This window comes from Anarrhichthys ocellatus, unplaced genomic scaffold (genome assembly GCF_004355925.1).
Source record: "Anarrhichthys ocellatus isolate YVR2014 unplaced genomic scaffold, GSC_Weel_1.0 scaffold37, whole genome shotgun sequence".
Taxonomy (NCBI): Eukaryota; Metazoa; Chordata; class Actinopteri; order Perciformes; family Anarhichadidae; genus Anarrhichthys; species Anarrhichthys ocellatus.
This window is the reverse complement of record NW_022280067.1, coordinates 2,384,656-2,412,474: the sequence shown is the minus strand read 5'-3', so window position 1 is coordinate 2,412,474 and position 27,819 is coordinate 2,384,656. Positions and strand designations below refer to the sequence as shown.

The 27,819-nt window shown below is 41.9% G+C and overlaps 1 protein-coding gene across 16 annotated transcripts in view; it reads right to left on the bottom strand.

Annotated features, from left to right (window-relative positions):
- The window catches only part of prom1a (prominin 1a), a 63,568-nt gene extending 38,050 nt beyond the window's left edge, over positions 1-25,518 (bottom strand). For 11 of the 16 annotated variants that reach the window (XR_004213422.1, XR_004213424.1, XR_004213423.1 and 8 more), the window contains exons 1-3: positions 25,012-25,518; positions 1,479-1,537; positions 931-957 (exon numbers count right to left, since the gene is read on the bottom strand). Coding sequence is in view for 4 of the 16 variants with exons in the window: in XM_031866846.1 (XP_031722706.1) it covers positions 931-957; positions 1,479-1,537; positions 25,012-25,240 (315 nt within the window). In the remaining 12 variants the exon portion in view is untranslated. The remainder of the gene's footprint in view (positions 1-930; positions 958-1,478; positions 1,538-25,011) is intronic. The other 5 variants (XR_004213426.1, XR_004213431.1, XR_004213428.1 and 2 more) reach the window with 1 other exon arrangement.
- Positions 25,519-27,819: the final 2,301 nt, after the last annotated feature.

The following is a 27,819-nucleotide window of genomic DNA, read 5'->3' as shown; positions in this document are numbered from 1 at the left end:
TCTGCCCTTTAAAAGAAAAGCTTTGTCTTGGAATTACTGTCTTTGATAAACCAGAGTCATGGATCTAATTCATCTAAAATCCATCGGCTACAGAGTCAACACTGTAGATGTTGAACTATGAGTGTAGAAGTGTGATTGATCTGTCCTGATTGACATTAACATTGGTTGTTTGAGTGTATTTTTAGCTGTTGTCATTGTACATCACACATTTCAAAAGAGACCAGAAAACTTGTTATCTCCTTCTCACTACCTATAAGGTGCAATGTGATGTTCATGGTTTAGTTTTGGTTATTTCTTTCTAGTGATGTATTTGAAGCTCGCGTTTACGAAGCCCTATGAAGCTGTGGCAACGCTGTGTGTCAGAGGATCCACGTCGCTGTATAGTAGTAAAAGAATTCTGCTGACATCAGCACACAAAAGATCAAGCGTTTGTGTTACGTGCTGGATTTCTAAGGGCCACAAGTCGCTAGTAGGAAACAAAGGATGCTATTTAACAATACGCATAACTTAGTAGAGTTGAAGCAACGACATTAGTGTGAAAGAATATTACAAATGGTGTGTAAAACGCATAGATTTCATTCTAGAGCACTAACACGCTTCCTTTTTGATCCAGTCAGCATGTTGCTCCTCCAGGAAGCTGAAGAGATCTAAATCAGGACTTAAGTGAGACAGAAGCTACAGTTTTGGCAAAGCTGGTGTTTGTAAGGTGGATAGGATGGCTGGGTGGGAGTCATAGGGCTGCACAACTAATCACACGTATTCAAATGATAAAGATGTTAAAAATAAATAAAATAATTAGTAATATGGCAACTAAAGTGAAATGAAGTTAGTAGTTTTAGCTGGAATTGTGCAGCCCTGGTGACTCGGGACAGTGGAGCATGATACAACGGGGGATGGGTTTCACTGTGAAGTCCAGTGTGCAGACGTTACCTGAAGGGTCAGCACTATGTTCTCTGGCTGAGGGAGATCAGATCAGATGGAGAGGGCATGCAGAAGACAAAGGCAACGCAGCATCAAAGAAAGAGCAAAGCCACCAAACAAAAACGTGGATGAAATAGAACAACATAAAAAGAGAAATCAAAGGATTCTGGCATGCTTATCCACATAGTTGCATATTGAAACGCTGCACACAGACACAAAATTCTCCTATAAGTGAGAGGAAGGTGCAGAGCGAACCTTTTGATCTCAGGGAGTGAGAATAAAAAGAGATCTTTGGTTATCAAGGTTGTTCCTTGTGAAATCTAAAGTGATGTTAAAGTGATGATCTCGTTAAATTCACAGGTTGTGCCAGTGAAAGAGATGGCCTTGCCTCGGCTTGTAAAAGCTTTCACACCTGAGAAGTGATAGACTACGGAGTGTCTCAGAGGTACATCTCTTCTGTAATATATATCACCAATCAGAAAAACATATTGCAATAACATAAAATAAAAAACGTAAAGCAAAACAACCATTTTCACACACACACACGCACACGTTACCTTTTGGTATTCCGTCTGAATGGCTCCAAACTTGTCCTTTGTCAGTTTGACAATCAGATCTGTAACGACACAGAGAAAACAAACGCTACATGAAAAGACTGCTGTTTTTTTTATGCAGCCATAACTGCATTGTATGCATTTAGCATCTTTTATCTGCTCACACAGTGTGTCAGAGATGTAACCAGTCTTGTGGGTTATTAGCTTGTAAAGGAAAAAGACTTCAGTAAATGACGGCTACCTTGAGGGGTAGTTTTCTGATGAAGTTATTGTGGTGTGCATAAAGCTTATGACTTCATTTTACAACCTAATTCATGGTCATTTTCATCTTTTATATTAGTAGTGAAGTACCCGTTCAGTCTTTCTCAAGGACCGTTCACCCACACAACCTCACACTCCACACTGGGTTTCCTTGAGCAATACACTTGGCAAGCTTCAGTCAATCGGATGAACGTTTGTTGAGGATATTACTAATAAGATCTTAGATCTCCGGTCTGTCTTTATTTATCTGTTATAGGATGTCCTGTAGCGAGCTGTCCCCAGCATGGCGTTCGGCAGTGCTATTTTGATAATTGATTAATTTACTTTTTAAAGGAGAAACAAAGCCAACATTCTCTGATTCCATTTTTTTAAATGTGAATAATTTCTGGGTTCTTTACTCCTCTGTGACAGTAAAATGAATATCTTTGAGTTGTGGTCAAGAAAAGACATTTGAAGACGTCATCTTGGGCTTTGTGAGACATTGATGGACATTTTCCCCCATTTACTGACATTTCTTAGACCAAACAACTAATCGATTAATCAAGAAAGTAATCGTCAGATTAATCGACAATGAAAATAACGTTAGTTTCAGCCCCACAGTGAGTAGATAACGCACTAATAAATATGTTCGTGGATCTCACTCGACTCTGCACTTCCTTCCTTCAGCAATACAGCCGTCAAGTGTGAAGTCGATCCAATGATTGGTTGTCCAGAAAGTCTTACGGACGGACAGACTGACAGAGTCTCCTTCCATTTTAGTTCGACGAGCTTGTTATGGAAACTTTCCTCAGTCAGCTGCAGGAAAGTGCCGAATATAGTTAATATGGGAAATTATTGCTGTCAAGCTGAAGCTGCAAGTTGTCATCTTTGACAAGATGGTGTCAGGAAATTCAGAGCCCAACTCTGACAGTGCAGTGCCCCTTCATCCCCATCTCTCCCCTCTGGGTTTAGACCGGGGCGACTCTGACACAACTCGTACTTTATTTATTTCTGGCCTGACATCACGTTAGGATCCCGATGGTGTCGTTGACATTCTGGTTTCCTGTGGATCTCAGCGGAGCTAACAGTGAAACTCTATTTTCAGAATACGGGATTCTGGATGTAAAAGTAAATGCAATATTTTACCTGATTATAATGATAAACGGTTACAAATGTGTGGCTGCGAATGACATTCTTTCTATAACACCAACCGATAAGACAACTTCAAAGAAGACGGAAACACTTAAAATGGATACTGCAAATTAATAATGCTAATCCAAATTTCCAGATGGGAAAAACACTTAAAGAACTTGCAACTGACGTGGTTCTGTTCACATGATGCTGTTTTATCGGTTCATTTTGAAACTGTGGTGGGACAAATTAAACTATGGCGGTCTGCCGTCTCGTTAATACATGGGAAACACAGATTTTTATACTTAAATTATTATTTAAAAAATGATGTAATGGAGACACTGAATAATAGTTGTTCATTAAGGAAAGTGTCTGAAATTACATCACTTTTGTTGTTGCAAGTCATTTTTCAACAATTCACTTATATTCAACCCACTTAAACAATGGAAATCATACAGATTCAACCCAAACAAATGTATTTCCTATCAAACACCGCTCGTCTCCGTTCTCTTTCACATCTACACCTGGAGCAGCGCCGGCTGTGACTCATCACACGATGATGACAGAGACAGCAAGTCTTCTCAGAGGCAATCAGGCTCACGAAGGCTTCTTCCTCCTCCTGCAATGCAGTGTTTCTCTCTCTGAAGGAAGAACATATCCTGCAGATAAAGTGTTGACAATGATTGTTTTAATTCATCACAAACAGGCTGATGATCCCTGCCTGGTATTCAAAGCATGAGATTTGTTTTAATGGGGGGGGGTGCGCTCCGGGCTCATACTGTACTTCACCTCGTTATTACGGCTGTTTAAGAAGAGATGAGCTTATCTTTTTAAAGCAGTCGCGTCTAATTGCCTTTTATTTAAACATTTATTAATGCAGGATTATTTGACTGAGAGGGCGTTTAGTTTCTCAGTCAGTCTTCTTCACACTCGTATGATTCCACGCTTGGCCTGTCCGGTTCAACCACAGACTGGTTGTTACAGAACTAGAGCAGGTGCAGCTCAGGTGCCTTGCTTAAGGGCAGTTTGATAGTTGTTACAGTAAGCAGGTTGAAGGTTGTCATGCACTTTTTCCTGCCAGCATTTTCGCTCCAACAGTCCGTCACTGTTGTGTGTTTCAGCACTGAGCTGTAAACCGATCCGAGCTTTGAGAGGAAAATAGAGCAGCGAGCCGAGCCCGGCTATCGTTTTGTCTTGTCGCGATGGCCCTTTTGTCTGCGTTACAAAGACGCTCCTGACCTTGTAGGGAATAGAAACTGTAACGATGGTAAACAAGATCTCGACAACTGCACAGTCATTCAGGCCCAAACATTGCAGTAATATACGTCAACATATGAGAAGGGCTGCTTCAGATTTGTGCCGACCTCACTGAAAGGCAGACGTTTAGGAAGAAGATATCGGCTCTAAAAGAGGACAATTGAAACACAGAGACGGATCAATAGCACATTACTGTCAGCACTTTTGGGGAATATATATCCAGTGGAATAAGTATTCTACCACGATTTAAATGATTACTGAACCCTGTCTCCTCTGAATTAAATACATATTGCAAGTGCTGATTACTTTATCGTCACAATGTCAGAAAATAGGACCCAAAAACTGTAATGTTTTGTTCTAATGCATGAGCTCGTGTGGTGTTCATATACCACGGTAAGAAGAGCAGGGCGGAGAGGATGGCTGGGCTTTTGGTCTTCTCATGCTTCCAGTCAGCTTTTAATCTTCAATATTTAATCAAGACCTTAACTTCCCCCGACATTCACCTAAGGGCTGGCTCCCAGAAGCAATTTAAAGCGTGATCCCGGCGCTTATACGAAACATGTTCATCAATGCAAATTAGTTTTGCTTTAACCAAATTGATAAGAGACAGTTTTGCAAACCCAAAACGTCGAGTCAACCTACTCGGAGTGAGAGAAGAAAGATAAGGCGGCTCCAGTCTGACCGAGAATGAATAAACGAATGAACAGCAGATTGATTACCAAAGAAATAAATCAACAGGTTTAATTCAGCTGAAGAGGCCTTAGGAGAAATATCTGCACGAGCAAAACTCCCAACATCTGGAAATATAATAATGTAAATCAGCTTGTCCCTGCTGTAATCACAAGGAATAAAAGAAGCAGTACAGGATGGAGGGATATACGAGACGGGAGGGAGGAAGAAAGGACAGAGGAAGATCAAACACAGAGGGATGAGAGAGGAGGAAACCAGGAGAGGTGAGAGAGAGAAAAGCACCAAGGCGAGAGGGCTGGATTGGATCCAACCTCCGATTCTAGTGAGAGGCGTCTAATCCCTCTCCATGAACCAAAAGCTCACTCGCTGCTCGTTTCCACCCACGTTAACCCCCCCCCCGCTCTGCTGCCACTCGTCATTTACAAAATGTGTTTGTCAGGACGCTGTGGCATTTAACCCCCGCTGAGCTCACCTGTTGTTTGTTATAATGACACTATCATAGCTTCAGAGGTCCCCGCCGGATTGTAAACGGCTCTCTCAGTAAAAATGCACGTACAGTAATAAAAGCGTTCACGCAAATGTGTGAGTGAACAAATGTAAATGCGTAGCAGAGGCCAGCTCCGGTAGCTTCTGAGCTCTGAACCAAATGGAAGTGGAGGTTTTTATAGCAGACTTAATGAAGCTTTGCAGGGAGCTCGAGATAAAGCAGAACCTGGTGAGATGAATCTTTCATCAGTTTCACTAGAAGGGAGTCGCCCGCTCAGAGGAATCCAGCCGGCCTCTGTCTCAGTTTGGCTGCCGGGTTTCAAAATAGCAGAGGAAGGAGCTACCTTGATGGCCACGAACACTTTGTTCAAGGTTTCCCAGGGTGCACCTGGACCAGAACTTTATTCTCACCAACGTGGCTTCATAACTTGTGCAATTACACAGTTTCTATTTTGTTTGGTTCAAGCTACAGTTGAACATTTGGTTTGTGGCGTTGTTTTGAAGTTGGTATGTTTGTGAACCGGGGCTTCTTAGTAGAACATGAGCTCAGCATGTTTATTGAACAGATTTTGGTCGATCCTTCGTGATTTTGACAGCAGAGAGCCAAAACAAATCAGATTCCAGTCCATGTAACCTTATCTGAGCATCTGCATGGATTCGTCCACACTCCTCGAATTTATCATCTGCAGTGTTCACAAAAAGAAATAGCTTAATACGATCAGCCCAGAATGCACTTCACCCCTAATTGATTACATTTTGTTTATGCTTTGCTTTCCCTCTATCTGCCGGATAACGACATTATTTTCTATGTGCTCATGAAATATGTTTTTCCTGTAGTTGGTTCAAAATATGCAAACACACGGCTCACATATTGGACTGACACCTGCATTGAGACGACAGCAGTTTGAGTTTGATATTCAAAGCAAAGGTTGGATTATTTATTTACACCCCTCATCATAGCTACTGTTTACTCTTCTAGTCCTTCTGCTTTCTGCAGAGATGGATGAGAAGAAAGAGCTTTCTAGAAGTATGATAAAATAACATATCTACATTGCTATAATGAGAGGCTGCTGTCTTTGAGGACACAATTCAAACTTGGAAAAACACAAAAAAACATTTTTAACCCAAGTCAAGTGTGAATTATAAATCGGATTCTGATTATATTTATTAATTTAGGTTGTGATTGATTCCAATGGGAGCCAGTTTTCACTTTGTTTCAAATAATCTAAACTTACACAGAAACGTCTTTGTAAGCTCCAAACAGTTGTTTTTTGACTGAAGTGTGGCTGAATACAGTGCTTTCACCTCATCTTACACCTCCGTATACATCCACTTTTCATGTAACCATCACTTTATATTGAAAGCTATACCATAATTTGCCATATTTATGATCATAAACTTTTAAAATCTCAACACTATGAAACAACTAGTAGATTAATTGAATGACAGAAACTCAATTGACGATTATTATAATTGTGCAAAGCCTTTTTACAGTAAAAATGTCTGATTCTCGAGTTCCAACGTTACAAATGTGATGATTTTGTAAATGGAAAAGATATTATAATTTGAATATATTGAAAGTATTTTTTAGACTAAACAATTAACAGATGTATTAACTTTTAATTTTCTTGTTTGATCAGTGACACAAATAATCGTTATTTGAAACCCTACAAAGATTAAAAACAAATGAAATAGGAGTTGGTGAAAGTAATTGACAGCTGCCATGTATTATATAACCTCCATAATAACTGTATACTGTACAATAAGACTTTGTGTTTAATTTGTTAATTAAAGAGATACAAGAGCAAAATCATCACAGCTAACAAACTGCGAAGTGTGACCGCTAATCCTCCCAGCAGCCCCTCTGGGTGTCCGTGGAGACAAAGGCGATTAATTCCGCGGATTACATGATTTAACAGAAGAGTTGCAGCCTCCGCCTTCACTGACTGAATACAATAAACACGCATGTCCATCTATGTGTCGATCGTCTATGAGGGGCAGCAGAAACAAACATTTACATACACCACATACTATGTAAACTTTTAAGAGTTTGATCAGAAGAGCTACAACAAGCAGAGTTAATCAGAGTTATCTGTATATGATTTTATGTTTGCTTATCTTCGTTCAGCTTGTTATTTTTGTGTAACTTTATATTTGTGTCCTCCAGTGTATTGAGAGTGACTAAAAACCGAGTAAAATTATCTTTTTTGTGTCGACATATCTTTTTCAATAAAAGCCAAAGTTGCCAAATATTAAATGTGGTCAAAATGCAAGAAGTCATACGAGACCTCAGCTCTAATAAAATAGTACTAAAATTGATAAAATTCTTATTTATATCAGAAAATATCTCATCAAAGTTAGCAAACGCTTTCTCAACCTCTCCAGACATTTGACGCCAGCTTTCAGTATTAATAGAGTACGACACCTCCACTCTGACCTGTTTCAGTAAGTAGAGACCAATGCATTTGCCTGAATCTAACGGCATGAGAGCAGAGCGAAGTGAAAACCAACGAGGATCTCGGGCGATATTGTGAAGAACACGCCGTCTACGACGCACAGCTTGCCGCTTCAGTACAGCTTGACAGCGACGCTCGCCCCTATTGTCTCTGTTCAGTGATGTTTATGTTTTTGAGTCTTTCCATTATTTGATAGAATTCCTTTACAGTTTTTGTTCTCATGACAGTAGTTTGCACAGAGTGGCAGGGGAACAAGGATGTGTCTGTTATGAAGCGGTGAGTGTAACCAGTAGGACATCCTGTGGTTGTTATTGAAGCAGAGCTGTTGAGATGACTGACCTTTGTAAAGGCTGCGCTGAGGCTGCATGAGCTATTCAGGAATATCATGTATCATACCGTCCATGAGAAGCCAATAACCTCGTCCCCGTGGGAGATTAAAGCCCTTCTTTTTTTCTTCTAATAAACGTCACACAAAACAGGTCCGATTGACAATGAGGCTGCCTGGAGGGCGGTGAGACGAGTGATGAGTGTTGAAGGGCGCACAAAGCACTTTTCCCACTATGGTGCTGAAAAGAAAACGGATTTCTACTGAAGCTCGGTTTTAACCTTTCCCTTCTCTGCCAGACAAGCACATACTCCGTCTCTTCTACTTGGTCCAGTCACCGCTGTGACTTTGACACTCGGGCGTTCCCTCTTCTAGCCGGTAATGTTCTAAACCTGCGAATCTAAACCTCATCTGCAGCGGCTGCACTCGCTCTAAATCAATTTGGAAAGAAAAAGCCATGTGAAATTGCAAAAATGTATCTTTGTTAGGCCGTGCGTGACACTCATTCAGATGGCATCTTCATCTTGCTGCTATATAAAGACGGCGCAGCATAATACCTGCACTGTGAAGATATATGCGTTATATTTCAGTCAAATTCTTTACATCTGGTGATTCAATAATGAAATCCACTTTGCGAGCTGTGTGAAGCCTCTCTTTGTTTATGATATACTAGATATCAAGTCGATATCAAGTAGTTTGCAAATCCTGTTTAATACAGTTTAACACATAAAATGAACAAACAGTGATGAGGATCCCCTAAGAGAGGACTCCGTGAATAAACGATGTGCAGTTTAAAAAACTAAATATCAAAATCAATGCGTACTGCAGGAACTGGAATGGGAGCGGAGCAAACCTTACAGACGAGCGCTGCTTGCTGCTAGATGCTGTTAATGCTGCTGGTGTCACAACTGAAGCTTATTTTATGTCCTCAACTATTTTAAGTTGCTCTGCTTGAGAAAATGTAGAATCTGCAGAAAGTGTAAAAGAGGAAGAGACAGAGGTAAAGACTTGGCAGCTTGATATCACAAATGGTGCACAGGTAACACGCCATTTCTAGAGAAAGTCTTTGTGTGTAGGAGGTCGGGGTGGTTAGGTCAAACAAACAGGACTTTCACCAAGGAGACCGCTGTTTCTGTTTGAAACTAAAAGTCAACTGTTGACGAATTTACATATGAACTTACGTATGTAACTTAATTTACGTAACAAACATACTTATTCAAACCCAAACCATGATGTTTTCCCAAACCTAACCAAGTAGTTTTGTTTGAATTCACAACATTAACAGCATGTTTAAAACTGTGACGTGTTGGGACGGAGAACGGGGCATTAAATGTGACATGCGAACGTTCCTTAAAAGTGGCGTCTTATTTAAACGCCTTCCCATTAGAACACACTGCAGACGGACAAATAAAACCACAAAGAGAAATAATTCACTCTCTTAGAAGAGGAAGGACAGAAAGATGGATTGATACATCGATTAGTAAATAGATGCATGAATGATAGTTGGGTGGAAAGATTTAAAGTTAAACAGATGAAGTTGGAAGATGATTGTCATGCTGTCTGTGCTGTATTTACTGACGGCAGTGTGGCTGGAACTAAAAGGGGGAAAAAAATTCCAATCAACTTGCTCCAGAAGCCAGCAGCCGAATCAACAGAACTCTGATATTCCCCCTCCTAAGCCCCGGCAGTTGTCTGTGACACCGTTGCTAACCGGCTTATTACAAATATAAATAAATAAGTAAGGAAGTAAGCCTGGCCATGGGGATACACTTCCACACCACAAAAACTTCCTTCAGCCCTGCTCCGCTTGTAAGGCACAACAAAGCAGACAGACGGTCAGGGATTTATTTTTTATTTTCCTGAGCAGAAGGTTGTGAGCAGAAGCTGTTGCCAACTACGTAGACGCTCCCTCACAAAGTTATCTGGGGACACGCACTGAAAATGGGAGAGAGCTTTATGGAAAGAATTAAATTCAGCAGGAGTTGTAACACTGATGTTTGGCCTCTTCGTCGCTTTAGTGACATCAACAAGGTGCCCTCATTTTTTACACTCCTGTGTAATAATGCACAACATTTTCATATAAATACTATTATTTAAAGCTGACATAGTCAATATGTTTGTATTAACAATGGATCAAATGACTGCATGTATGAGATCTCTACAGTTTCCGTCAGCTCTACGGAGTGTTTTGGCGTCTTTCGGCTCATAGATTTGGTTTTACAGCCTGCAATTTTAACTGGTTCAGTCTCACACTCGCATCAGCGTTGTTTCCAGATACAGCAGTTAGCGACTAGCTGGTGAACAAAGTGGAACATTTTGCCGCTAAGGAGCCAGATATTTCCCTCAGGAGCAAAAACAGAGTTAAAGGAGAGTGAAGATGAACATCTATTGGGTGGACAGAAAAACAAGCCTAGATCAATGCTAATGTTGCTCTGGATCTCCTGCATGTGTATGAAGGCGACTGTTCACTAACACGTTCGACTTATCAACTCATCTTTTGTGTTTACAGTTTCTTACTGCAGCCCCCAAATCACCAAAATACCATTAAATGCAGATTTGATCCTCACACTTTAGTGAGTGTGCCGACAGCAAAGTATAGTTTTTATAGTTTATTCAACAGAAGTCAGGCAGGTCTTCTTCTTAAACACAAGACGCAACTCTGGTTTGTTTGGAATAAACAGAATAGTAACCGAGCAGAAGAAAGAGTAAAGGAAAAGAGAAGCCAAGCGGAGTACCACCTCCGCTTTTTGGCAGCATTTAAAGCTCTGCGACCAAATTGAATATGTGTAATTAAACAGAAGATTTCAGCGTTAATAACTGCATATGTCACGGCAGTATGTTTAGCCTTTTGACACCTTCTGGAGGTCATGGCGGCCTCAGGCTGTGATCAGACACGAGGCTCTTCTCAATGTCGAGCAACAGAAGGAGCTGAATCCTTGCCAGGGATATTTCGTCATCCTTGTTGCTATGCAACGAAAAAGTCTTTCAGTATTTTGGGATAATGGCTTTTTTTTTTGGGGTGTTTTCTAGAAAAGTCTTTACTGGAGTGAAACAAAAGGAGACAAAGAAGAAAGATGGAGAGATGAGCATTGTGCAACCACAGTAAAGTCCTTAACATTATTCACATACTTTAAACTGCTACATAGTTTACCAGCAATACAAACTGTATTACTGAATTTACAAACAACAAAAAACATGTATCTTAACCTCTGCTCTATCGATTTTGACCACTGTGTGAGTGATGAAGAGACTACTGCCGCGGTTACTGTTGTCTTTTCAATGTGACTTTTGTGATATAAAACTCAGCTGTGTCCCATAGACACTTCTTATATCATCAGAAGCTTTATGGTCTGTTTGACTCTAAATGGACCATAATTTACGAAATGAATATCATGCTGTATTGAAGAAGACTTGAAACTAGAGATTGAGACCATAAACTCATGTTTACATTGTTTACTGAGGTAATAAATCAAGAGAGAAGTAGAGTCATTTTCTCATAGACTTCTATACAACCAGAGGAGTCGCCCCCTGCTGGACAGTAGAGAGAATGCAGCTTTAAGACACTTCAGCATTGGCTTCACTCTTCATGACCGGAGCTTGCAGCCTGCTGTGTCCTCACTTGACACTTCAATGCAACCTGCCTGATCAGATATCGATCGCATATATATTGGCCGTATAGTGGCTGTAAAACAGTGGATAAACACATTTGGTTTTCGATAAATTCTTCCCATTGAAAGTCCTCCGTCGTTTTGTCATTTCAAATGTTTTTATTCGAAGCAGCAAAATCAGGAAATGTTGGGTTTCCCTTCTGTCTCTCGTTGGGAGAGAAGAAAAATATCTAATTGAGATTATTTTGACTGTCATTTTCAATATTGGAGGGGAATAATGCTTTCTACATTAATATTCTCATTTCTGTTGAAAAACATGTTAAAATGATGATGGTGTGATTTTTTTGTGGGGATCCGTAACAAACAAAGATGTTTTCTTAAGTCTGTAGATTATTATGTGTAGGCCCTCACATTAACCTGAGAGTACTTGGTTTATTTGGTCATAAACATTAACAAATAGGGAGTGTGAACTCTGATTTGGTGGGTTTTTCCTCCACTAGATTGATTGTTTCATCAGATCCGGTTTTGCTAAATGTCTTCCAGTGAATGTTAGTGACTTGACATTTAACTGAAATGTTTCTGATAAAGGACAGCAGGCGTGTGTGTGTGTGTGTGTGTGTGTGTGTGTGTGTCCTGACTGTTCGTATCAGAGATGACTTCCCATGAGCTTAGTGCAAAAACACCTCCGCACAAGGTAAACACTCTTGTTACCATAGAATCTGTAACTATGGAGAGAGAATCAGGCTCAGCTTTACACAACCAACAGACAGGAGGACACACACACACACACACACACACACACACACACACACTAATAAGAACGGTATTAGTTGGTCTTAACCTGTATCAGAAAGTTATCCTTCACATTTCAGTCGGTTTTGTCCTCAGCCTTTTGTTAGATATTAATGTTAATGCATCACACGAGACGTTTTCCATCTGTGTACATACAGTAAATGTATGCGAGCAGGTGTATGAAGAGCACTTTGTTGAGTGCTGGAGTCCGACACTCCGCTTAACTCTGTTTCCACACAGGAGCCACATGAGTAGCACACACATAACAACCTAACATCCTCTCGTCTCTTATCTGCTCACATGCGTGTTGTTGTGCTGTAAATACAATCCGGTCTGCAGATTTAGTATGTAAATAAACTTGACAGCCTCCCCTCAAGTGGAAATCACATTGATGGGTAGAAATGCATGACAGAGGGAGAGGCACACACACACAGATAAAAATAAATCTGGGCGACATGGCAACAGACGGTAATAAAGAATGATATGTTGCACAGGGACTTCAATCTGCAGTCTTATCCACTGACTCCTGTGAATCCTGTGTACCGAGGCTCTGAATGATAAACACGAAGTGGACTGATATGCCCGCATAGATGAGTAAAGTGTAGTCTGCTGTGTGTCACACTGTGTAGTTCAGTAGGATGATTAGTATTCTGCAGACGGCTGTTCATAAGAGTACGAGTAAAGATTAATCTGTTCAGTTCAGAAAGTACAATGAAGAAGTGATGCTCTGGTCTCGTTACATATTTATCTACGTTGACATTTGTTTGGTATTCTGTTTCAGGCTTCCGGCTCCTCGGTGCTGATTGAAGTGGACTGGACAACCTGTTACATCTTGAGAACACTGAGACGAACATCATCCAGGTTTAACAGGTAAACGTGGGACGCCTACACACTGTTCTATCGGGACATACCATAGTTTGCCTTTATGTCTCAGAGCTCAGATTCATGCTTACAGTGTTCCTCATGGAATGCGAGAAATCCAGTAAATCAACATTTTTAGAAGCCATATCGCTCAGCCAAACACTCACCAGATCATAGTTTTCTCCTAACTATTGAATGGTGAGCTTTCTAAAGCTCTCTACTCTTAACCGTTAGGCTAAGAAGTTATTTAGGAGTCCAAGGACAAAAGGCCAAGCAGTCTGGTCAGTGCGCTGACTTCCGGACAGACAGCCAAGAGGATTGTCTCTGCGGTGTGGCCTCTGCAGGTAAACAACGTCCCAGATTACCACCAGATAATCGAGGCTGAAGCAAGGTTGCGAAGGTGACAATGACGGACAGGAAGTGTGTCCTGCAGACCAATCCGAGGAGACAATCTAACATCTGACCGCCGACAGTTAACGTGAGGAAAGGAGACATGTTATTAGATTGTCTAAAGCAGAACTTCCTCAACAGGACCGCACAAAAAAAGCTAATTTTAGCCTTTTAGATGGTGTTATTATCACACATACTTGTATTGTGCAAAAGACGGAGAAGCTTTTGTGCTTTTCTTGTTCCAAATGTGTAAACTAGACAGTCGCTGGTTTAATTCCCTGGTCCAACAATCAACAGTAGGTCATCACTTTGCTAAAAGATTAATTAGATTAATTAATAATGGGCAGTATTGGTGCACCTAGTTTTAAGTTGTGATCCCATTCAAATAAAGGAGAAGTATCAGATGCAGTGGCGAAAATTATCTTCTCTGAAAAGCAGTGCCATTATTGATGAACTCAAACGGCACCCATCGTTTCTCGTGTGATGAAGTCAACCCTAAACACCTTATCATCAATGTTACCTTTGCTCGACGGAGCACATCTTGACACGCAGCTTGTCATTGTGAGCTACATCACGTGACACAGCCATGTTCCTCTTCAGGGGAAGCGTCTGTTCACCTCTGAGTGACGGCTACAAACATCTTGTAAAGAGGTATGAGGAGCGTCACCGGGGCTAAACGGCACGTTGGCAGAGGAAGGCCTTTTTTAGAGTCGTCATCTGCGGCGTTGGCAGGCTTGACCCCCCCCCCCCCCCCCCTATCAGTCCCCGGAGTCGACTGGCAGCGGGCACCACTGCACCCGCCAATGAAGCGGAAAGGGGACACAGGACACATGACTTGCCGTCCATTGAGCAGGACTGAGCCGCTCGCCTCTCCTGCTTGGCTTACCAGGCCTGACCCAAATATGACGTCCCCCGAATGAGACACGGCTTGAGCAGCATCCAGGGAAGTTGCAACTCTTACACCAACGCACCGACTCTATTTATTTCTTTTCTCTCTCCTCTGTCTTGGTTCTTTAAATAAGCTGATCTTCGCAGCCTTTTCTCGCTCCAGCGATCTTTTGATTTTGGCCTCTACCTGTGCTTTCACTCCGCCTGGCTTTGCCACTTTTCTCACCTGCTCCGTCAGATAGCTGCGAGCTTAAGCTAATGGCGGCATTATAATATTACCTTGAAATGTCTCAAACTTTCGACAATCTTAATGCCATGGCTCTTATCTCCCACTTACTTAGTGTGCTGATATGCCAGCTCCTGGTGAAGCAAGCTGTCTAAATGAGATGCAACACTTTCCTCTGTGGCTTGTTAAGTCTATTGATCTGCCGCTTCCCCTTTTTTACTGTGAGAAAGCACTTCAACACTGAAGCTCAGTGGCACAGTGAATGGCCTGTCACTGTTTAGATGTGTCATGCAACACAGTGTGATGGAGTAATGCGGTGCCGCTTGAGTGTCTTAGTAAATCTTGACCAAAGCTTTATCAGTCAAAGAAGCACGTCCAATTATAAAAGCTTTTGTTTGAAGCACTTTCTGTCCCTTCACAAACACTTCATAACCACTGTGTAGTCATTTGAAAGCAAACAAAGGTCTTTGAGTCTGGAACAAAGCTTGTCTTAGGTTCTCTTTTGAAGGAAAACTGTGGCAGTAAAAATAAAATATTTAAAAAAAGGAAACAGTAGTACTGGCAAAGTAAAGGCCCAGACACCAAACCGACATCTAAGGACTGGCGGTAATGAAAGCTAATTATCGCGGCGCCTCTAGTCGCATGTGTCTTAGCCAAAAAGTTGCACTTGGACACACCGCAAAGACTACAGCCAGGTGATTATGCAATAAAGAAAACATTCATAATAATATCATATTTCATTTCTGCCAATAGATCCCCTAAATACTACACAGTGTACCTTTTAAGCTGAAGAGTGATTCCACCGCCAACACAACACGCTCAATCTAACGAATATCCAATAGGGCCACAGAGGTAATAAGAGTCTGCAATGATTCCAGTTTGAACCAGTCACTGAACCAGTTCACACTTTTAAGTGGAATTTGTGCATTAAAATGTTTTTTTTCTCAAGTATTTGTGGAGTACATTTAGTAAGTTGTAAGAGGACATTGTCTTAAATTTACAGTGTGATTTCTATGTCTATTCAGGCAGATTCTTGAGAGATACAAGAATAACAAATGAATTGGCCGGGTGGCAGAAAGCTACAGTAACTGACCTGTTTATTATAGTACACCGATATTATCTAAAATAGCCAACGTCTTCTTCAACAGTTGCAAAATGTTCGAGGTGTTTGCTTCACAGAGCTGGTGAGGCATTGCAATGCAATCCAGGATGTCCAGTTGTATGAGGTAGCAGGAGATCTGTGGTTTAAAGGCTTGTGAGAGGCACAACATGCTGTTTATGTGACTACAGAGGGATTTTAAAGCTCATGCACTGATGTTACACACATCTGAACTCTTGACTCTTTGATGGTCTCATTACTAAACAAGCTAGCTTGAGAGCCATGGCACTCGTAAAGAAACGTTTGATGATCCCACAAACAATAACGAGCTCACAAGTAGTGGTTCATATAAATGGAGACATAATAGCTTAATGGACTGTAATTGCTTAATAAAACTACCACAGATTTAACGGATCCATAGTTTAGGACGAGTCCTCAGTTTACAGCTGATTTAAATGTCACATAAACGGTTATCTCGATCTTTTATTGGACCAGGGAAACATGGTATCCTCAGCAAGAGCTTTTGTCAGTTGAAGGTGAGGGAAGCTTTTCCACTTTGGAAATGGATGGAAGACGTTAAACCGGCCTGTCCGCCACCATCTTAACTCTCCAATGAACCTTTGAGATGCTCAGCTTTGGCCTGTCTGTAGCCGTCTCCATCATTACATCAATATCTTTAAGCACAGGCATGTGTCGATAACATCGTGCTCATTTTAGGGAACGATAATGTGGCATCAGGTGTTCTTGGGATCGTTAGTGTTTTGTATTATTTAAATGACTGAATAACCATTTTGGATTGAAGCGCTTCGTTCACAGCTGGCCACCTTGTCTGGCTGGCTGAGCCTTCAGAAAGACTAATCCCAGATTTGTGGATCCATTTCAGGAGTAACAACATGTAGCCGAAGGCTATTTTGATATCTTTTCACAGGACTGTAGCTGCGGGCGAGGAATTAAAGAGGCGTACAATGTTTCTTTTTGTGTTCTGATTATGCAGCGTGATCTTCTCCCACAATGCCCGGGCAGCCGCAGCTTAAATGTGAAAGAAGCCGGCGTGCGACGAGAGCGTTACCGGTTTATGTCTTTCAACCTGCGAGAAAAACCTCTGAAAACCATTTCTCTCGCAACGAACAGCCGAATGCAACACAGCGTCCCATTTATTCTAAAACACAATAACACAGATAATTAGAAGATTATCATCCTCCACCACACAAGGTTTTTATGACAACACACCAACATGTGCAAGCTGCAAATCATTTTATCTATCGATTAATCTGATATTTTGTGATCAATTTATCAAACGTTTAGACGATATAACAGCCCATCACACTTCATAGGACTTCATATTGAATTTTCTGTTGATTCCACAGTCCAAAATACAAATATATTAAATTCACAAAGATAAAAGTTTGACATGATATAGATAAAAATACATCATATAATAAGTTGGTAATAAAATACAGGAAGTCAAAATTTTGAATCACCATCTCATCTCAGTTTTGACTCCTCATGAGTATTGTTTTTGTCTACCATAGCCTTTAATATATTTCTTATTCTGTGAGAAATTAAGTTTTGAGATCAGTCAGAGGTTTCTGCCACACACACACACTCGTATACTGTTGCTATCCAACCATTAGTCGATACAAGAGGATGTTTGGGGCGAATATAAACAAGCAAAACTCAAAGTATCAGAATGGCCTGCACCGTGTAATCCTACTGAGGTGCAGAAATCCATTCATCGTGCACGCCGCACTTCATCTGCAGTCGAGTTTCATGAAATTTCACGAGATTATCCTGATGCCAAACGCACAGAAATGGGTTTTGAATCTTCAACTAGAGCGTGTCAGAAGCCAGGAGTAAATGATTTAATAGTAGTGAATGTGTGTTGTTTGAATGATAAGCAGAGCAGCGGAGCGTAGAGTTTATCCAGCATTTCTCGGGTATGTATTTTGTACCACTTAATAATATATCTGTAAATATGAGCAGTAAGATAATGTGTGTCGGTTCTGTACGCTTTCACCTGCGACGGCCTCCTCACCTCTGTGCAGCAGTGACACATTGCCTCTAGTGATCAGCTGGCTTTATGTTGCAGGCCAGTGTGCCCGTTAGTGGTGCCGAGAGGCCGTCACTGTCAGTGCAATGACATGACTGCACGTGACGGCTCTAAAACACTGCAGAGGAACCACACACGTCGCTCTCTCTGTCGGGAAGATGCTACTACAGTATGACTGGGTCATGCTTGTGAAGATGCAACATTCATAATCAGTTTATTTATAGAGGGGGTTTATGGGTTTGCTTGGATTAACAATTGCAGATCTTAAATGCATGTTATTTGTTTATATCACACATGTCAGGATTGGTGAAAGATCACGATGTCTGGTTGGTTTGATACATAATTAGATGTCATATTAACCGGCCTTTTGTGCTTCTCATCATTTTCTAGTTTAGTAACAGATGGAAGCTGAGAGAAGTTTAAAATATTGAGGACATCCAGACATATTTGTGCCGTCGGCCTCTGGGCAGCGATCCAATCCCTCAGAACAATGGAAAGCAGCAACATGGTCCCATTTTCAGGATGTGTGGACGACCAACACGCTTAAACACCAGCAAACATTTGAGACTAAAATGTAAAAAAAAACAAAACATCAGGGTTTGATCATTAATGGGAACGTAAATATTTTCCATGTGTGTCGGCTCTTGTTGGCCATATTTCAGCCGGCCTGAAGACAAAAACATGAAAAACATTAATATTAAGAAGCGAGACTGTCCTCTCAAGACAAATGTCTAAGGAGCTGTTTGTTTCCCCGTTTCCAGCTGACAGTCAATGCTGCTTTATTTTGACAAAGACCACAACTGTCCCCAAACCTTAACCATATTGTTGTTATTGTAACATTCTTTTATAATGCACAGCTGCAGCTTTACTTGTTATGCATAGGAAGTATCCACCCACACCAGTGAGCAATAGGCAGTGGAAGTGAAACACAGTTTTGGTCGTTCAAATATGAACAAGAATACCTCACAGCATTACAGTCTGCAGCTGTAACTCTACAGTCTAAGTGAAACTTTTGAGTTTTGTTTCCAAAGTAAGAAAATCACATTTACACTGAAACTTATATCAGCCCTGGAACCACATAACCCTGACCCGATAATAAGGTGTAGAAGTGTGCAGACGGCAGAGATTACAGATTAAAAAAAAAGATATTAAAAGAGCATCGGCCAATTGTATATTCATGGATGTTGTGATGATGCAAGAGCCAGCATTGCTGCGCTGAAATGAGTGTAAACTAATTAATTATTTAACTTTATGGAAATCACTAAGGTTTAAACTTCTAATTCCATTTGCTAATTCTCTGCAGAAAAAAAGCTTAATTATGGACGGTAAACCTCAGTAACACGTTTCATTTTTTTCATGCGCAATTCTATTGAGTTACTGAAGCCATTTTGACGAGAGACAAGTGTGAAGCTCAGTTCAGGATTTCGGCTTTCTGTTACCACCATGATAACTTGTAACGTACGACCTCAAAGGCCTACACACAGTTATGCAGTGTCTTTTTGTCCCCTTGTGTTTGTTTTTCCCCTCCAGAGGGCTCTTGTGTGTCTGAATGCACTTTTAAAGTCTTCTTAAACTGCCGATGCCATCTGCAACATGCTGTCCACAGACTGCGAGTGTGTCTATATGCACAGTTCAACCTGACCCGACCTTTTAACCCTCATGCACCTTAAGCAACTGAGCTCCCGCCGCACCAACAAGAACATCCTTCTCAGCAAGACACGCACACATAACTTTGCAATAAGGTGATCTTGACTGAGACGTACACGCCTTTATAGAAATATATATATATAATAGAAAAACCAAACACCAGCTCATCTTTACAGCACACACGGTTCTGCAATTCATTGCTATCCGCTTGTTTTTGATATTGTAAAAGGAGAAGTGATTCAGATCTGCCAGAAAATGTGTTGATTGCAAATGTAAGCCCTTTTTGGGGATCATCACAGCATCTAATGGTAATCTCCACAGATGTGCTCGCTGCCGGAGAAATCTCTAATTAGGAAAATGTTTGTAACTGGCTGAAAAATATGTCATGAGTCATGACTGCGTTTCCCTCTTCCGACACTATCAACACTCCCACCGTTAAAAGATTTCCCCGTCCTCCACTGAGATGTTAAAAGCGCACGGTCAGCAGCACGGCGGCGCTCAGCGCGTTGCTCAAGGACACTTCGGCAGAGCAGATGCTTGCTGTCGTGGCGCTCGAGCGCCGACCTTCCGGTTGAAGGACGCTCTCTTTAATCACTTTACCGCCGTAGAGTAGAGGAACGGCGCCCGCAGCATCAACCATCATCCACACGCGCTACGACTGACCCGCCTGGTCTCTCCCGATTCATTATCCATCACCAGGTTGTTTTATTCTGGCTGTCTGGTGCAGTCAAAGGGAGCTGCGTTCACCTCTAAAGTGAAGTGAAATCCTGACAACCTTCCCCTCATCGTGAAAGAACTCTTATTTGGCTCCCAAATAAACATGTTGCCGAGTGTACAATGCTGCTAAAATCACTGTTTGTTTCCGTTTGTCTTCACCATCACTCGGCGGTTCTTGATATTTCTGCTTCGGCTGTAAAGTGCCAAAAGGCGCCGTGTGCAGACTAATCCACTGACAGTGATTCGCCACGCTCGTAATTTGGTTCTTGTTCAGTGTAATGGGTTATAATGATGTTAATATGCTTTTTGCAAAAGATTATGAGTAAAATTATGATATAAAGTTGTAATTTGGAGAAAGTACACTGTACGACAATTGTGTAAACGACAATTGTGTAAACAACAATTAGTGTTATTGTTTTGGATTCTTTAATAAACCTGAGTCTTTGGTTAATTGATCCATTCTGGGGTTTACTTGGAGGCCACGTTAAGTTGCAATAGACAACTTTTCAAACTACAAACTGTTGCGTTGCTCTCAAACAATGTTCACACTCTGTGATCGGTCTGATTAATATGTATTTATTACCCGGAAACATTTTTTTTAACGTCCCTAAATAAAGACGCGTGATGCCTCTAAATGTCAGAGGCATCACATGTCCCTTCAAACCTCACAACTTTGTGGCGGTCCACTATTCATTCTGTGAAATACCCATTTAGTAGTTAAACAGTACATATTTTTAGTCAACCTTAACGATTTTGTGTGATTTAGCAACATCGGATTGCGAAATGTTCAATGTTTACTATCTAGGAAGGGAGGGAACTTTAATTCAGCAGCAGAAAACATTTGAGGATTCAGGTTTGAATCTGAATTAAATCTGAATAGACAGAAGCTTCACTCTTATTCACATATTTCTCCCTTTGAACATGAAAGACATCAAACCAAAACAACGTCTTCTACTTTGTAATTCCAGTGAATCTTTGATGCACATCACGAAGAGCTTCGATCTCTGCTTTGTCCTTGGTTCAAAAATCTGTTGAAGGCTTCCTCTTCACTTCCTTTCATGTTCATGTGTCCTTCAATGAACACCGCCAAAGCCCCATAATGCACCTGGACTCCCTTTTGATGAGCGTTAAATAACAATCATGGCCTGAGATTGTTTCACCTCACTGGTGCAGCGAGGCTTATTTATAGTGAACCAAAGCGCACCACGACGGCTGCCGTCTTGAATTAGTGCCAGACTTTCAGCCTCTGCCGTCTGTAGGTGTGGTGTCTCCTCGAGCAGAGGGAATACAGTCGCTAATGAGAAAATGCTTCCAACAGGGATCTGCTGCATGACGGTGGCTGGCAGCAGCTCCCAAGCCGCACTCCCCCACCGGCGTGAAATGATACTATTCAAAGTGCAGAAGGAGCTTAATTAAAGCACCTCTGTAAGTGATGGCTGATTAATTCAGAGACTTGGAAAAGTAAAAGTAAAGTTTAGTGTTTTTATTTGTTAGTTTGGGGAGAGTCGTGGATGAGGACTTTAAATTCCTCGTAGCTAAAGGTGACTGATGTGTGTCCACCTGAAGTCATGTTTTAGTCTTTGGTCATTATGTTCTCCCTCGTGGTGCGACGAGGATAAACAGGATCACCAGATACAACCAAAGTTACAGCAATCAGCTGTCTCCCTCCTTGTATTTTCAACTTTCATCCACACCCACTGCATGGGTGAATTAATAAATAATCGGCAAATAGGAATTTAAAGAGGTTCCCAGCTAAACATCTTTCCATTCTGTTCTCGGACATTATAATTTATGTTGCAGAATTCTCTACCTAAGAGATTTACTAGAAGATAATAACGATGCGTATTTATTAAGGCTTTAACAGCAAAATCGATTTTTCTTTTTTTATCCGTCAGTGATTCAGAGAGAGAGAACAGAAAACACTCCTGTTCCTTCTTATTATTAAGCCGTCTCACTGCTTCCTCTCGCATTAAAAGGTGTCGACTGTCTCTCGGGCATCGTGGCTCGATCCCTAAATGTCCGGTCATGTTTGAATAAAGCTGTAATGAAGATTCAGGTAACAGACACCAAAGTCTAGATGAAAAAACAAATAACAGCACTTATTCAGCTTGTTGAAGCCTGCAATGTTTTGTATTTGATTTCTGCAAAGCGCTAATGATCCTGTACATCAGTATTGGCAATTAGCAGTTGTGTGTTGGTGAGAGTTTGTGTAGGAGGGAGGGAGTGAGGGATTGTGGGTAGGTGTTATCCACACTGCAGCCAAAAGCCGTTGAAATCGGTAAAAGCGAACACGTCACTGTTCATTTGCTCGGCGTGGGCGTCGGTTGAAGACGTTCGATGCCTCTCTAATAACGCCTCCCACGAGCTCGGAGCCGGCTTGATGCAGAGAATGAACGCGTCGGTCGACTGCATCAAACATTCACGAGATTATAAAGACGTTTCACAATGTGAGATGTCACGCAGCGACTGTGGAGGATGTGGTGATGGGGTGTCGCTAATTACACACCGACAGAGACGGTTACAACAATATGTCAGGCCGAGATTGACAGCTCGTTGGTTCCTGACTTTGTCAGAATATGTTCCTTTTACCGCGAGTCTCATCCGTCCAGGTAGTGTTGAGGTGTGGAGATGTTGTAGGCGGTTAATACTGAACACTGAGCTCCATGTCTGTGGTGCTTAAACCTCCTAAACCTTACTTGTTGGTTTGTTTTTATGTTTTCTACCATATTACATGGTCTTTATCAGAACTTTGGGTTTGCTCTAATATCATAGATCTGTTGACGTGCAATCTCTGGAGGATTTTGAGTTGGTATTTTGTCTAAAAACTATATTCGTAAGGAGACGGTGCAGTTGAGTTTTTGAAATGTAAAGTTTGGAGCTTTAGGAAATCAACAACAATGTAGATAATTGTTCAGATAATTGATGCGTTTGCTTTTTTAAATTTAATATCTGTGGATTATGTTAATGTTATGTGAGATAACTGTCTGTTGGTTGATCGATCCAGCTGGAGATGTCGCTCTGGTGCTCTGTGATGTTTTGTATTCTTCACTATTTTCTGACATTTTATAGACTCAACAATAATGATAATAATTGATAATGACAATAAGTTGTCGCCATAATATCACAATAATGTCAAACGGATCTGTTCACAGTGAGATTTGAGCGTTTTTATCTCTGTACTCGTAAAGAATCCTTTTTTTTTTTTTTTTGACTGTCAGAACGACTGACGATAAGATGAACATCTCTTGTTAAGAACAATTTTTGCACTTTTTTCCCCTCAAGGATTCAGTGATTCATTAGTTAAATGTGTGCTGGAAGAGGCTAACACTGTAGTTAACCACAGGCTGAAGTGAAGAGACACCCACATCCGCACCACCTCCAGTCACAAACCACTCGAGAGCAAACTGTTCGCCCATTCTTTTTCTTTACTTGTCTTAAAGATTTTAACGCAATTTACAGATGTTACGCATGTTTCCCAACCAACGACGCGGTGCAGAGGGACTTCCTGTTACGCGTTCTTATGGAAATGACAAGCTCTGCAAGTCCCACAGGGTTTACTGCAGACCTGTATTCATCCAGACAGACCTGACAGATCTCTGGATGCACTGTGCTAAATATCCACGCATTCACTGCTGCTATTAACCCCAAAATAATAACGCTTTCTAATCAAAGCAATGACACAACCAGAGCGTTTGTCTGCTGAACCACTGCCTTCAAACCAACAGTTTCCACATGATTTCCGTCCTTTCCTTCGTGCATCATGTGGCGGTTTTGCACCCATGAATGAGTTCACTTCGCTCTGTGGGATTAGGCCACGAGCCCCCGAGTGCTGGTGACAAACTGGAAACGAAAAGGCCAACAACATATGGAGCAGTGGCTTATGGGATTACCCAATTAACAAGGTGACTCAGAGAGCTGCTAATCTGCAAAATGCTCAGACGGAGTATGGACGCAGACTGTAACTCATGTAGAGGAGCCGCATCTCTTCAGCATCCTAGACCCATGAAGACGCATCCCTCGTGTGTGTGTGTGTGTGTGTGTGTGTGTGTGTGTGTGTGTGTGTGTGTGTGTGTGTGTGTGTGTGGTACCACTCCGGGTGTTTGGGGTCAGACACTCACTCAAGCAAAAATATGGTGTGCAAAGACGTCCACAGAGCACGTGATGCTGTCAGCGAGGGGTTCATTAATTGTAATTATCGTGACATAAAGTGCGGCCGCAGGCAGAAACACCACCTTCCGGAGCGCTGTCAGCTCTGCGCGCAAATCAAGACGCGCGCGTGGCACGGATGTGCGTGATGCAACAAATGCGCGAGTTGACACCTTTTTCGAGACAGGAGACAACCCGGATATCATCGGTTAGAACGGGCGCTGTCAATCACAATCAATCACGATAACTAATTAAAATACATTTGCACGCAGAGTCTGGTGTGCGGATAACCAATCAGTCCCATTAGGGATCCGCTCTCATACAGGTCTGAGTGGTAAATCCGATACATGCGCGAGAGATAATAGTCTGTAGTAACAGTTAAATACGAGTTAGCCAATTAAATGTTTCCAAAAGTGACATTTCACAATCGCATCCCCTACAAATGTCACGCTGCTGCCGGTCTCTGCCGGATCCGCCGGGGATCTGGTCTCTCTGCTGCCCCTGAGAGACTGGATGAGGGCGCTTACCTTGCGGGAAAGCGTTGGGTTGCACCACGTAGAGGAAAGCGTGCACCATGTGGAACAGGATCCCTATCGGTCCCGGTTCGTAATGGGCCAGAGTCTCGTAAACTCCCGCAGGCACATAACCGAAATCCAACTTTCCCGGGGGTGGCAGTCTCCGCAGCTCCGGCTCTTGTTGGAGTTCTCCGGACGCCAAAAACACCCACAGCAGCAGGAGGATGCCGGTCTTCCACATCGCGCTGAAAGGAAACCTACAGACTCTCCGTCAGAACTGAGGTGAGAGAGCCAAAGAGCTGGAGGACGAGTGCCTGGGTTCTTGTCTCGAGAGTAGAAAGTGTCCCGGTGGATGGACCGCAGCTTTTTTAAGTCCTGCTGCCCGCGGAGGGACTCAGTCTGAGCATCGTTGCCCGCGGTCTGAGGCTTCCAGACGGACGCAAACCGGGTTGATCTTCTCCGCCCGTCTCCGGTCTTCGATGTCCCACTCCAGCATCTGTGCGCACGGAGCTGAGCTGCGCTGCGTCACGGGAGCGGGCGGGTGGGTGGGTGCGTGCGTGCGTGCGCGCGCGCGCCTCCGTCGCATCCATACGGGGAGGACTGGTCCCGAGAGAAGCGCTCCTCCTGCCGGGGAGAGGAGGGTGGAGCTCAGGGAAATGTTGTATCTCAATATCTGATGCACAAGTTCAATGTACATAATGATGAAAGAAGTATTCAGAGCCAGTACTTCAGTCGCAATACCACCGTGTACAAATGTAAGGCCTCCAGTCATAATTTCACCCCTGTAAGCGTGAAAGTATTACCATATATAAATACTCCCTATGGAGACAGAACGCCCCTTTCAGAGTGTTATACTATCATATAATATTATGTATTAGTACCACTGATGCATGTGAGCAGCATGGTCGAGGTGAAGGTTATTTAATTTGAGCTAACTGTTAGTTATTTTAATCTATAAAATTGTGTAGTATTTAATAAGCTGATCATGTTTTACAAATCTGCAAAGTAACTGCAGATGTTATATAAATGGAATAAAAAGTACATTATTTCCAGCTGAAATGTAGTCGAGTAGAAGTATAAAGTAGCACAAAATGGCGATATGATTCTTGAGTTAATGTACTTCGTTACTTTCCACCAATTATTTTACTTTATGGAGTATCTCCATATAATACTTGTACTTCACTACATCTCAGAGGGAAATAATGTACTGTATACTCTGCTACATTTATCTCACAGCTGTATTTACTTTATAAATCTATACAGTTCCTCTCCTGCTTCGCTGTATTACACCTTCTGAAACACGTCCCTCAGCTGTAACATCCGTCTCTCCTGCAACAGGTGCACTCTGTCCTCAAGACTTTGACCCACCCAGAGGGCAGACAGAGGATACCTGAGGTGCAGCCCAGATGGGAGATGCGATTGGTGGAGCAGCGATCAGGTGGGCTCTGCTTTTGTCTCTCTGCACAATAACACCGTTGTTCTCTCCGCGGAGCACATCGGGCCCCCGGCTCCTGGAGACAATGGGGCCTCCTGTTTGTGGACCTTTGATCAGTGATGGTGAGGAGCACCTTTCTTCACTGATCACACACTCCTTAGACCTGATGGGATGTTTAGCTGGACAGACACTCAATTCACTGAAGGGGGAAACAATGTAGTATGTTGAGGACTTTGTTAAAACGTTATATATCAGCCTTCGACTCACAATGTGATTTTGTTGTATAAATCGGGTATCAATAAAGTTTTTAAAACATGGTTGTGGGGACAAAAAAGCAACAATTGGGCATTTTGGAAGACAGGAGAAATAAATCATACTATTTTTTTAGTACAGTAGTGGAAAACAAAACTGAAGTTTGGGGAAAATTGTGTTAACAAAACTGATATTTTTCAAGTAATTATGTGCAGTTATGACATGCTTTTGTTTCCCCAATACTGTACCCCCAAAGGAACCCAGTATTTACAACAGAATGATAATACAAAGTGTAAAAAATTGATTCTCCTTTCCTCTAAAATGGCTATTTGTTCCCCATAGTCTTGTTTTCTTCCTCTGTACCTACATTTATGTAGCTGTAGGAAGCAGCTAGTACCTAATTCATACAACACAATTATGCTGTAAAGCGTGGGCTGTGTTATAGAGCGTAACCAGGATTTCCTTAAATAACTCTGATATAAATAAGTGTAATAATACATCAAAAACTTGCCAGTTCTCCCTCCTCATATGGCTTTAAAAAGTCGTCCATACTCACAGGGATTAAGTTATTTTCCCTGCTTTTTAATTAGTCCCGTGTATGCTGCTGATATCTTTACTCTCCTCCGTTTATTTCACGCCTCTTTTTTAGTCTCGTCAATTTGTTGTCTTTTTGAAGTGAGATCTGTCTAAGCCCTGTGTCAGAATGAACCATCATGTCATCTTCAACGTCTGGGTGACGTTCTGGACCCTCTCCAGACTGCTACTACTACAACTGCTACTGCTACTGCTACTACAACAACTGCTACTACTACAACTACAACTACTGCTGCTACTACTACAACTACAACTGCTACTGCTACTACTACAACTGCTACTACTACAACTGCTACTGCTACTACTACAACTACAACTACTGCTGCTACTACTACAACTGCTACTACTACAACTACAACTGCTACTACTACAACTGCTACTACTACAACTGCTACTGCTACAACTACAACTACAACTGCTACAACTACAACTACTGCTGCTACTACTACAACTGCTACTGCTACAACTACAACTACTGCTGCTACTACTACAACTGCTACTGCTACTGCTACTACTACTACTACTACTGCTGCTACTAC